General features: G+C 52.8%; 1 protein-coding gene across 1 annotated transcript; it reads left to right on the forward strand.

Moving 5' to 3' along the window:
- The first annotated feature begins 1,871 nt into the window (after window positions 1-1,871).
- Pianp (PILR alpha associated neural protein) lies at window positions 1,872-5,824 on the forward strand. Its single transcript, XM_023703685.1, has 5 exons — window positions 1,872-1,936; window positions 2,124-2,632; window positions 3,520-3,601; window positions 4,320-4,541; window positions 4,861-5,824. The coding sequence occupies exons 1-5, from the start codon at window positions 1,932-1,934 to the stop codon at window positions 4,880-4,882; spliced, it is 840 nt and encodes a 279-aa protein (XP_023559453.1). The 5' UTR covers window positions 1,872-1,931; the 3' UTR covers window positions 4,883-5,824.
- The last annotated feature ends 6,852 nt before the right edge of the window (window positions 5,825-12,676 follow it).

Raw genomic sequence — 12,676 nt, forward strand, 5'->3', positions numbered from 1 at the left:
CCACCCCGCGCGCCCGCAGTCCTCGCGCCGTCGCGCCAGGCACGCAGGTGAGTGGGGTCCCGCGCCGGCCCTGCCTCCCCGCGCGCCCGCGCCCCTACCGGCGGGCTCCGCCCGGAGTATCTCCCGCCACGCCCGCCGCACCCTCCCCATGCGGCAGGCGCGTCTCCGCCGCCCGCATCCCGCGGTCGGCTCTGGCTGGCCGTGGGTCCCCTTGCCCTTTTCCCAGCCCCTGACCTCCCGCCATCTCGTCATCCCCCTCCCGCAGCTCTCCAACCCCGTCCGGGATGGGCGGGATTGGGGGCTGCGCCGTGAGTCCTGCTTCCCACCCCACCCCCGCCGTCTCCTGCGCACAACAGGTCGGTGGAGAGCGGGCGGGTGGGGGCGGCGCGCCAGCCTGGGGACTGCGGGCTTCCCGGAGGGGGTGACTGGAAGGCTGCGGGTGATGGGGTGGGGACGCGCCAGGCTCAGGGCTGGGGTCCTAGTATCAGCTGGCCGCTGAGTCCTCGGAGGCCCTTCCCCGCTCCACTGGTTCCAGCTCCCATCCCTCTCGCTTCTAGCCTCTTTCTCCCCTTAGCGGCGCTGTCAGTTCCCCTCTCCATCTCCTTTCTCCACGCCCCCAGAGCTGCCCTCGAATCCTTTCAATCTGAGACACAGTTCCGAACTCCTCCATCTTTCATCCTCTAGTTCTATCCTTCTTGCATTTTTGGCTTAAGAATCGTGTTCTGACTCTCGCTTCCTCTCTCCTGTCTCTGCACCGTCTCCTCTCTGCCTTTCCCTTCCCTTCTCTGCACTTCCGACCCTCCTGCTGCTTGGCCCCTTCTCCTCTTCTGCTGCCCTCTGCCCCTGCACCCCTGTCGCCCTTACCTTTCTATCTTCTGCATCCTCTTTCCGTTCTCTCTCCTCCCAGGGCGGCTGGCTGCCCCTTGCCTTTTTTTTAACACCTCATTCTGGTTTTGGGGGCAGGATCTCCCTGTGTAGTTCAGGTTTTCACTGTGCAGTCCACGCTGGTCTCAAATTCGTGGCATTCCTCTTGCCTCAGCCTCTTAGAGTGCTGCTGGGATTACATGCATGCACCACCACACCTGGCTTTCTCACTCCTGACCGTCCCCTTCCTCAGACTTGTGTTGTTCTCTGGGAGTGCTGGGGTGCAGATTTGGGCAGTGTGTGGTTTCCTCTGGGGAGCCTGGCCCTGGATCCACCACCCTCAGCTCTCAGCACACATCCCTCTGCCTTCAAAACTAGCCAGTCACATTCCCCCGGGAGAGGGACATTTGAGAGGGTGGCATTTTCCCAACCCACCTCCTGTCAGAGGGCACCTATGCATTTGGATGATTAAACATTAAGAGCAAAAATTACATCTGCAGTTATTCTCCTGCCCACCTCTTCTCTCCTCATCCCTGCATCTCTTCCTTCTGCTGAAGCTGCGGGCTCCTGGGGCCATCCTAACAGTAATGCCTGAGACCGCAGGCACTGACAGGTGGAGGGCCGGAGGCCGGGCGCAGACTGCCTCCCCCTCCTCCACCCTCGAGCTCCCTCCCTAGCGGTAGGTGCTCAAGGAATCACAAGGTTCTTCGCTCTAAATTAAGATCCAAGAAAAGCCTGGAGCTGTGGGCAGAGGAAGTAAGAAGGAAGCCAGAGAAGCAGGAGTAGACGCAGGGGTAGGGAGGTAACAGGGACCCAGGAAGTTGTAGATGGGCTGGGGTGCTCAGGGAACCACGCAGGGCAATTCTCCCTAAAAGCTGCTCCGAAGCAGTAGATCCTGGGTGACGCCAACAGGGCTTGCAATGCCGTGTAGCCAGGGTGGGGAGGTGGCCCTAGAGATGTCACGGAAGGAGCCAGGAGGGGGTTGGTGGGTGACGACCTCTCTCTCCCGCAGTAAAGTCTGAAAATCTGGGTCACAGCTGAGGAAGACCTCAGACCAGGAGTCCAGGATGTGGTAAGTTTGGCCCAGCAGGGGGAGCTTGGAGACCACTTTCTGGGGGCTTGGTCCTTGCCCACCTAGGCACACCAACCTGAGGGTGCAGCCTAGGAAGACAAGTAGCACGGGGCTTTCTCCGGGCCTGTGTCCTCCCCGCAGAGGTGGTGGCAGGCTGGTCTCACTTGCTCTCTCGCTTACCTTGCAGGCCCGCTCTGCTGAGGTCTCACCTCCTCCCTCTCTGGCCGTTGCTGCTGCTGCCCCTCCCACGGCCTGCTCAGGGCTCCTCCTCCCCTCGGACCCCACCGGCCCCGGCCCGCCCCCCTTGTGCCCGGGGCGGCCCCTCGGCCCCACGCCACGTGTGTGTGTGGGAGCGGGCACCGCCACCAAGCCGATCCCCTCGTGTCCCAAGATCTCGGAGGCAAATCCTGCCCGGCACTGCGCCCCCAGCCACCCCATCGGGCTTTGAGGAGGGGCCACCCTCATCCCAATACCCCTGGGCTATTGTGTGGGGTCCCACTGTGTCTCGAGAGGATGGAGGGGACCCCAACTCTGTCAATCCTGGATTTCTGCCCCTGGACTATGGTTTTGCAGCCCCCCATGGGCTAGCTACCCCACACCCGAACTCCGACTCCATGCGGGATGATGGAAATGGGCTCATCCTTGGAGAGACACCCGCCACACTGAGGCCATTCCTGTTTGGAGGCCGAGGAGAAGGTGAGTCTGAGGAAGGGGAAGAGGCTGGCAAAGATTCTGGGGGCCAAAGTGGGGGCCGTGCAGGCCTGGATGCAGACATGAGGATGCCATCTGAGCCCTGGAGGAGCTCAGGTCCACCAGAGGAGGCAGACGTGCACACAGGCAGGGATGAGGAAAGCTCCCATAGAGGCAAGCAAGGCCTGTTTTTAGGGGAAGAGATAAGTAAGAGGTGACTTTGGCCTTAGGGATCAAGATAGCTCAGGAACTGGCATTTGAAAAGAGAGTATTGTATGCAGAGGAGCACCATGAGGAAGGGCCTGCCAGGGTGACCTCCAGGCTCTGGAAGTGCCTGTGGGTGGGGCAGGGCCCAAGGCAGAGACTGGGCCAGCCCCACCAGCACTCCCCAGCTTCTAAGCACAAAACTAGGTTCTTTCCAAACTCTGATCTGAACCTTGTCCTCATTACTTGTATATATGAGAGAAGCTGAACATGGTGATATGTACCTGGGAGGCTGAGGCAGAACAGTCCCAAGTGCAAGCCCAACCTGGGCAATTTAACAGATTTTTTTTTTTGGCGGAACCGGGGATTTAAACTCAGGCTCTTGCGCTTGCCAGGCAAACACTTATTCTACTGAGCCATCTCCCTGGCCCCTCAATTTAAGAGATTTATCAAGACCCTGCCTCAAAATTTTGGAAAAGGGCAGGGGATGCAGTTCAATGTTAAGGCCCTGGGTTCAATCCTCAGTTCTCCAAAAACAACCACCTTTTAGGGGAGTGGAAGAGTTGAACCCCAGGGGAAAGCAGTTGATAAGGATGGAAGCCCTGGAGCAGCAGAACTTGTTGGGGCCAGTATTCCTTGGCCTAACCCCACCCACCCCACTCCCCTGCAACTTCTCCCCACCCCATCAGGTGTGGACCCTCAGCTCTACGTCACAATCACCATCTCTGTCATCATTGTTCTCGTTGCCACTGGCATCATCTTCAAGTTCTGGTAAGCTGTGAAAAGGAGGGTGCTGGGGTGTTTGCAAAACTGGAGCAGGGAGGGAACATGGGCAGCAGCTTCCATGGTATTGGGGTAGGAAGTAGTGGGCAAGACCTTTGGAAAAGTGATTCAAGTGGGGGAAGACAGTGAGAAAGCAGCTCAGATTTCTTCTCTCCGGGAATCCAAGGATAATGGGAGGGACAATTATTTTTGTATGCTGGGGCCTTTGCTAGACATCCCTCCAAGACAGAGGAATAACTGAGGCTTCAGAGCCTCTTCTTAGGCAAGCAGGCAAAAAAAAAAGAGAGCAAAAACCTGGAGTGTTCCTTGCACATATTTAATTTTGGGACACTTAGTCCTTCACACATTGTGGACAGGATTGTTAGACTCAGGTTGTTACGTCATTAGCTGACCCTGAAGTAGAATGGACTTTACCAAGGGTCCAAGGAGGAGAGCAGCAGCTCTTCTGGGCATAGGGGAGGGGCAATTTTAGGGGACTAAGTTGGTGGGGCCCAATCAGGCTGGGAGCATGGTTTAGACCCCCAAACTACATAAGGGGTGATGAGGTAGTTTGATGGAGTCTGTTGGTTTATGTCCCAGCAGATGTAGTACAGTGTCTCTTTGATAGGGTATTGGTAGTGCCTGGGGAGGCTGGGTGACTGGTGCTGTGGGCCCAGGATGGGGCCGCCTGTGTGTGCAAGAGGATGTCTTTCCTTCCATGTGTCAGCTGGGACCGCAGCCAGAAACGGCGCAGGCCCTCCGGGCAGCAAGGGGCCCTGAGGCAGGAGGAGAGCCAGCAGCCACTGACTGACCTGTCCCCTGCTGGAGTCACTGTTCTAGGGGCCTTCGGGGACTCGCCTACCCCCACCCCTGACCATGAAGAGCCCCGAGGGGGAGCCCGGCCTGGGATGCCCCAGTCCAAGGGGGCTCCAGCCTTCCAGTTGAACCGGTGAGGGCAGGGGCAATGGGATGGGAGGGGGAGGGCCCCAGGTCTCCAGAGCTGGGGTGGGGCACTCCCGGGGTGGGTGGCATGGCCCCCACAGCCCTTGGCTCCCCTCCTTGCCTGGACTCAGACCCTTCAAGATGGCCAGGCCAGCTCCTTTGCAGCGGCCCTTCTTCTCCCACTGTCTCAGGCTCTGACCTATCTTCCTGCTGCCCTTAATTCTAGCTCTGCCCTTGTAGCCTCCAGTCCCTTTTCTGCTGCGGACTTCCCCTCCACGTGGTCCACCCCTTGGGTCCTGATTGTGCCCTTTCCCTCTTCCTCTCAGGATTCCCCTGGTGAATCTGTGATGCCCCCCATGTTGGGGTGCTGCCAAGCAGGAGGCCAAGGGGCCAGCATAGGCGCCATCCCACTGAGGGTGGGGCAGCCAAGGGGAGCTGGGGCCATGGGGCTCCAGCTCCTGCCCTTGCACACCACGCGGAACACTCCCTGGCCACATGGGCAAGCCCCCTGCTCACCCTCCTATAGTGGGGGCTTTACGTACTTGTGACTGTGGGTCCCCACACCCCTTGCACACTCACATGAAAGCCTTGCACATTCACCTCCACCCTCCCAGGCCATGGCACATGCTCATGCTCTCGGCAGCCACTCTTCTGCACCTCTTCCCTTGCACACCCCTTGCTCACTGATGCTCACACTCGTTTTCCATTCTTTGGCCTGCACACACTCCATGCTCAGCCCAGCCACCCGGTGGCAAGGTCCCCATCCATATACCCCTCACTGTGCATTTCTGGCAGGAAGTCGTGGTGCGGTGCACTTGCTCTGCCTCATAGACAATCACTGGTCTAGTTTCTGTGACTCCTGCATGTGCCCTCGAGGAGGCTGGGAGGGGAGCTGGCGGCTGTTCGTGCCCTCATCTGTCATGCCCCATCCTGTCTTGTGTCATGACTTCACTGTCCTCACATCCCATCCCACTCCAAGCGTGCTGGCGTCACCCTAGGGCTCCCCCACGGGGATGGGGTAGTGAGGGCTACTGTTAAGTTCTGTTGTCTGAGGTGGGTGTTGGGCGTCGCCTGCTGTACTACATGGAAAAGGGACTCCTGTTCATCTTCACTCCCTCCAAGTCCCTCTTGTCTGTCCTGGTTGTCTGTGTCTGTGTCACTGGATGTGAGAGCCCCTGAGCAGGTCCTCTGGTCCCCAGCCTCCCTGGGCCTCCCTCCCTTCACCCGGCCTCGAGGGCTGGAGCAGCTGGTTCAAGGCCCTCAGGAGCCCCACCTCCACAGCCAGCCCTCCTCTCGGGCTCCCTCCTGCCCCCTCTCCTTCCTCCCCTTTGCCTCCCACCCTTCTCCTCACCAGTGTCTCTACCTTCCTTCTTCCCCTCTTACCTGGCTCCTATGCTGTGATATATATTTTTGTATTATCTCTTTCTTCTTGTGGTGATAATCTTGAATTCTTGTGGGATGTAAGTTTCAAAATTTTCAAATAAAGCCTTTGCAAGATACTTAAGTCCCCAGTGCTGCCTTGTGAGCCGTGTGGAAAGGAGAAGAGGGGGTCGGGCAGGAGAAGCGGTGGGTAGGGAGCTCCTGTGGACACTTTCTGCTCTGCCCTGCCCTGAAGCTGAGGACCAGTCTGGTTTTGTTTTTGTTTTTTTTTTTTAGTTTTTAGTTTTTAGTTTTTAATGTATTTAGGACAGGGTCTACAGGATGTCACTGTGGAGATCGTGCTTGTAGTGATTCTGTCTTCAGCCTCCCAAACGCTGGGATTACAGGCACGTACCACCACACCCAGTCTCAGTTGCCCTCTCAGTGCACCCTGGGGGCAAGGGCCAGCACAGCACACCAGGGATTGAAACCCCAAAACCCCATGTTGCTGTGCTCTACCTAAACAGGTGCTTTAGTTCTCTGAGCTATCTGGCTGGCCCTCAGCCCGGGTTTGAACTAGAGACAGTGAAATAGGGAAGAGGGGAGAAGGAAGAGTGGAAGGGAGTAGCCCTGGTGAGCAGCCGTATAAGATGGAAACTGAAATGAGAAGTTGGCTGGCTTGGTCCTTGCCAGTGAAGGTCAAGAGAGACCAAGAGAAAGGAGATGGATGAAAAGGGATAATTACATAGGAAGACAGGCAGTGTAGCCAACCGGAAAAGGTGAAGGGTAAGGGATGAGAAAAATGGAGCAAAGGAAAACAGACAAGAGTGAGCCAGAGGAAGGAGCCTGCCCTACCTGGTGTATTTTCAGCCTTGCTTCCTAACCTGCCCCCCTGCAGCTGCCCCTCCAGCCATGTGACATTAGCAGCCCTGTGGTTATTAGCCCATTAGCGCACCCCACTCTACCCCCTCTGAGGCAGAGGCTCTCCTGGGATGTGCAGGTGGAATTGGGTAGCTGGGGGAAGGCAGGCTGCCCAACTGGGATCAGTCACCTCTGAGGCCCCATTTTAGGTCTGGCTCTTAGAACAGTTCTAGGAAAACCCACACATCGGCTCCTCAGCTGTTGCTAGACTGTTGCTATAGTAACAAGCCTGGTCCCACTCCCCGCCCTCCCCTGGTGCCCCACCTGCTCCCTGGAAACCTGGTAGCCCCAGGGAGGATAGGGGAGAGTGTGGTATGCTGGAGAGTAGTGCGGTGGCTGAGACTGTCCCTCTCCCCACGTGTTTATCTGTAACCTACAATAAGGACTTGGTCTGTGTGAGGACTGGGTGAGTGTGTGCTTCAGGTAGTGGGGTCCCACTGTATGCTGCAGCTGTGCCTGCGCAATGGTGTGCATGGGGAGGACGCAGTCTGCTTTTTGTAACTGGACCAGTGTGTGTTTGAGGCATCAGATTGCTACAGAGAAAAGAATCAGGCAAGGTCCAGGGGTGATGAGCCAACTAGAAGCAGAGGGGCCAGGCAATCCCGCTTTCTTAGGAGGGCTGCATCAATTTCAGGGTTGGAGAGATCCCAGCAGGCAGCTGCTGGAGGAGAGAACAGGTGCTGATGGGCTGCGCTGGGGATGGGAGGGTGTGAGACAAGCCTCTTAACCTTTCCTGCTTTCCCACAGTGATCTAGTCAGTCCTTGGGGGGAGGGGTGCTCATAGGAGGAGAGCAGCACGGGCACAGAATGGGGAGCAGCTCTAGTGCTGGAGCACTCGCTGAGCTCACCTTCAGCGAAGTCTCTTCAGAGGGACAGCGTGACCCTGTGGCTCATCCATATGCACAAGGCACACATGAAAGCCCCTAATGAAGAAGGAATTAATTACTGCCTGATTGGCCGCTGTTTCTCTAAATTTAAATAAATTAAAATACACCAAGACACTGGAGATTCTCCCCTCTGCCTAAGTGCCCCTAATTCCTGGGGAAAGTCAGATGGCTGGAAGGGCAGAGAAGAGTCCTGGATCTCTGGGTCCTAGTGCATGATGGTGAATCTTTTAGAGCTTTCAGTGATAAAAACACACGCCATGGCATGGGTGTCAGTCATAGGTCTGCTAGCCACCACCACCGTCCTAAAGTAGTTATCACAGAGTAAGCCACACTGGCATGCTAATGCTAAGCTAGAGGCCCTGGGGAACAGAACCTAACTTACTTAGTTTTGGCATTTGAAAAAAAATTCTGGTACATTTTACTTTTTTTTTTTTTAAATTATTTGTGTGTGTGTGTGTGTGTGTGTGTGTGTGTGTGGCCAGTTCAGCCCACCAGGGGGCGGGGCTGGCTGGCATGTGGTGCTGGGGGATTGAACCTGGTTCATGTGCTTTGCTAAGCTTGTTCTAAGTAGGTGCTTTAGACCACTGAGCCATCTCACCAGCCCCCATTTTACTTTTTTTATTAAATTTTTTTTTTTTTTCCTCCTTGAAACAATGTCTTGCTATGTAGGGCAGGCTGGCCTTGATTCACTTAGGAACCCCAACTGGCCGCAAACACACAGTGATCCTGCCTCAGCCTCTCCCAAGTGCTGGGACTATGGTTCTACATTTTGATAGAACCTAACTTTTTCTTCTCCTGGAGTTGAAATAAATCATGGGCCATGGGAGGTCCTCAAAAAGCTGCAAGAGAACAGTCCCCAGCTAGGAGCTAAACAGTGGCAGCAAGAGGCACTCACAACTGAAGTTTTGGAGGCTGCACTTCAGGCACCATGCTTTCTCTACCTCCTGGGCCGCATCAAGTGACTCAGCCAGGCTCCCAAAGCAGCTTCCAGAAGGCCTGCCATTGTGGCATACACCAAACCAGGGAATGGGGAAGTCCCCTGGAGGAGGGATCGCAGGTGAAGCTGGGGGTGTAGAAGTGATTCCAGATGGAAAGTGTGCCAGCTGCAGAACCCCCACTATTGCTAGTGCACCCCCCCCCACCATGCCCCACATGTCCTGCTGTCAAATTCAGCTTTGCTTAGAGTTCAGAGCACTTACAACTTGCTTTTCTCTTTTTGGGGTGGTATGTGATATTGAGCCTAGGTCTTTGTCTGAGCTACAGCTCCAACTTCCTTTAATTGAAGACAAGGTTGCCCTAAACCTGGCTTTGAACTTTCATTTCTTCTACCTCAATTTTCCTCAAATTATAGGCATGTACCATAAAATCTGCTTCTTACTTCAAGGGCAGAAGCAGGGTCGACAGGAGGTGGCCAGTTAATATACACAGAACTACAACTTACAGTGATGGCTGTTTTGCCTCCACTTTTCCAAGTGCTGGAATTGCTGGGTGTGTACCACTATGCCTGCTTCCACTTTTCTATACTTTTGCCCAGAGTTAAGGTTTCTATTTCTCAAATCAGTCAATAACTAGGTAAGTCATATTTAAACTTTTTTTTTTTTTTTTTTTTTTGGAGACAGGCTCTCACTCTTGTAGTTCAAACTGACCTTGAACTCACTATGTAGCCCAGGCTGGCTTCAAACTCAGGTGATCTTCCTGCCTTAGCCTCCCAAAGATGGGATTACATGCATGCCACATCCAAATCTTTTAAGTTCTTTTTTTTTTTTAGGAACCGGGGATTGAACTCAGGCCCTTGAGCTTGCCAGGGAAGCACTTATTCCACTGAGTCGTCTCCCCTTTATAAAAAAAAGTTCTTTGGGGCTGGAGAGATGGCTCAGTGGTCTAAAGCACCTACTTGGAACTAGCTTGGCAAAGCATCAGGGACCGCGGTTCAATCCCCCAGCACCACATGCCAGCCAGCCCCGCCCCCTGGTGGGCTGAGCTGGCCACACACACACCACACACACTCTCTCTCTCAAATAAATAAAAAAAAAATTGCTAAAAAAAAAAAAGTTCTTTTTGGGGGCCAGGGAGATGGCTCAGTAGAATAAGTGCTTCCCTGGCAAGCACAAGGGCCTGAGTTCAATCCCTGGTTCCACCAAAAAAAAAAAAAAAAAGTTCTTTTTTATAAATATATTTGGTGGGGCCAGGGAGATGGCTCAGTAGAATAAGTGCTTCCCTGGCAAGGGCAAGGGCCTGAGTTCAATCCCTGGTTCCGCAAAAAAATAAATAAAATAAATAAATGTATTTGGTATAGAGTCTCACAGTGCAGCTCAAACTTGTAGTGATCCAGTGATCCTCCTGTTTTCAGCCTTCCCAGCACTGGGATTACAGGTGTGTGCCACCACGCCCAGTCTGAAGCTGGCTCAGTGTCCTAGGGAGTGGGGGGGGAGGGTGCAGCAAGTAGTGCTGGATCAAGCCCCAGTCCTTGCGCTTGCCTAAGCAGGTGCTTAAGTCTGTTGAGCTATTTCACCAGCCCTACCTTTAAGTTCTTTATCCTGCCATCTATTGCTACATAGCCACTCACATTGAGTGCTAGCCCAATATTGTGAATAGAGAAGCAGACTTTGTTTTTTTTCTTTTTGCTTCTATGTAGCCCAGGCTGGCCTTGAACTTGCAGCTGTCCTTCTGTCTCAGTCTCCTATATGCTAGGATTATAAGTATGCACCACCATGCCCAGCTGAGACTTTAAAAAGCTACAAACTAGGGCCAGGCTGGGGAGGTAACTCAGTGGACTAAGTGCCTACTTAGGCAAGTGCAGGGACCACCACATGCCGCACCAGCCCCAGCCCTGGATTGCACTGAGCCAGCCTCTGAGACTCGGCAGGGTGGCACAAGTCTGTAATTCCAGTGCTGGGGAGGCTGAAAACATGAGGATCACTATAAGTCTGAGCTGTGTAGTAAGACCCTACACCAAATATATAAAAAAGAAAAACAAAACTAGTCAGGTGTGAAGGCATAAGCCTCCAGTTGCATCTTTGGGAAGCTGAAGTACGAAGATCACCTGAGTGACAGTTTAAGGCCAGCCTGAATTACAAAGCAAGATTCTGTCTCAAAACCAAGTTTGAAGCTAGCCTGTGCCACTTAGACCCTGTGCAAAAAAAAAAAAAAAAAAAATAGTGAAGGCCCTGGGTTCAATCCTTAGTATCACCACCCCCCCAGGCATTATAGTACATCCTCAACTTATAAACAAGTTCTATCCTGGGAGAACATTCTTTTTTAATGGTACTGGGGATTGAACTCAGGGCCTTGTACATGCTAGGCAAGTGCTCTACCACTGAGCTACACCCCAAGGAGCACACTGTTAAGTAGGATTCATTTGTAGTCTGACAAAATGAATCTTACACACTTTCAACACATATACAATGTAAAGCATAAAAAAACCAAACACACAAAAATAGTGTAAACTTTTTAGTTTTACAGTTCCCTCTAAAAGGCAGTACAGTACAACTGTAAATAAACTACTTTAACAGTTACCTTAACATGGTGGTTCACTATAGTGGCATATTAAGGATTATGCGGTATGGACAAGAAGCTTTACTGGTTGCAAGTGGGAGGGTACCTGAGACGGTAGATGAGAGATGGTCAAGCTGAAGGATCATCAGCAACAGGACACAGAAGATGGAATTTGGTCCCCCACCTACGTTGGTGACATAGGTTTTTATTTTTTTGCAGAACAGGGAATTGAACTCAGGCCCTTGCACTTGCCAGGCAAGCATTTATTCTACTGAGCCATCTCCGTGGCCCCCAGGTTTATTTATTTATTTATTTATTTATTTATGGAACTGGGGATTGAACTCAGGCCCTTGCACTTGCCAGGCAAGCACTTATTCTACTGAGTCATCTCTGTGGCCCCCAGGTTTTATTTCTTTATTTATGGAACTGGGGATTGAACTCAGGCCCTTGCACTTGCCAGGCAAGCACTTATTCTACTGAGCCATTTCCCCAGCCCTTTTAATTTTATTTATTTATTTTATGTATTTAATACAGGGTCTATAGGGTCTAAGGGTCTCACTTGTAGATCAGATTCCTAATGACCCTCCTGCTTTCAGTCTCCCAAATGCTGGGATTACAGGTGAGTGCACCACCACCACCATGCCCAGTCTCAATTGCTATCTCAGTGGGCCTGGGGCGGGGCGTGGCGGGGGCAACACTGACAGGGCATGCAGGAGATTAAGGGATCAAACCCTGGCTGCTGCACTCTGCTTAAGCAGGCGCTTTTATCCACTGAGCTATCTGGCAGGCTTTACACAGGTTTTCTGATGGTTCAATTCTGTCTACCCCCTTGAAAAAAATGACCCAGTGATACCAGAGTAGAGGCTCTTTCTCAGCATTACCAAGTGTTGCTGGAAATTCTTGGGCAGCTATGGTCTCTGCACTCGAAGCCTCACCACTTACTTTTCTGTTCTGAAGGCTGGTGCCCACCTTGAATCTATTAAACCACCAGTGGCTGGCAAGAAAAGATGCACCCTGTTTTCAAGTCTTCAAACAGGCTTTTAGTTTTTTCTTGAATAATCATTAAGCGGAGTGGAACTTGAGGCTGATGCTAACCCTGCATCCACACACTAAGAATTATCTCCATGGCCTCTACCACTGTACCGCACTTTTTGGCTATTTTCATCAGCATAGTGGACTTCACATGTTCCACGATCTTGTCCTTATTCTTTAGAATTGTGCCAATATTTGAACAATTCACATTTTAAGAACAAGTGACGCCTACCATCTTTTCACCTGGTTCAGTTTCTAAACTATTTTTCCTTTTGTTTCTGTGGTTATTGCTTTGTGCTTCCTAGTAGTCTCCTCCAAAGAACCATGCTTTTCCTCTTCCAGACATCCTGGGATCTGAATGAGTGCTGTACTGCTGTATACCATTGAACTATACATACATTAAGCACACAGCAGCACAACTGTGACAGTGTCCGGCAGACACGTGAGC

The sequence above is a fragment of the Octodon degus genome, unplaced genomic scaffold (genome assembly GCF_000260255.1).
Source record: "Octodon degus isolate 3935 unplaced genomic scaffold, OctDeg1.0 scaffold00178, whole genome shotgun sequence".
Classification (NCBI taxonomy): Eukaryota; Metazoa; Chordata; class Mammalia; order Rodentia; family Octodontidae; genus Octodon; species Octodon degus.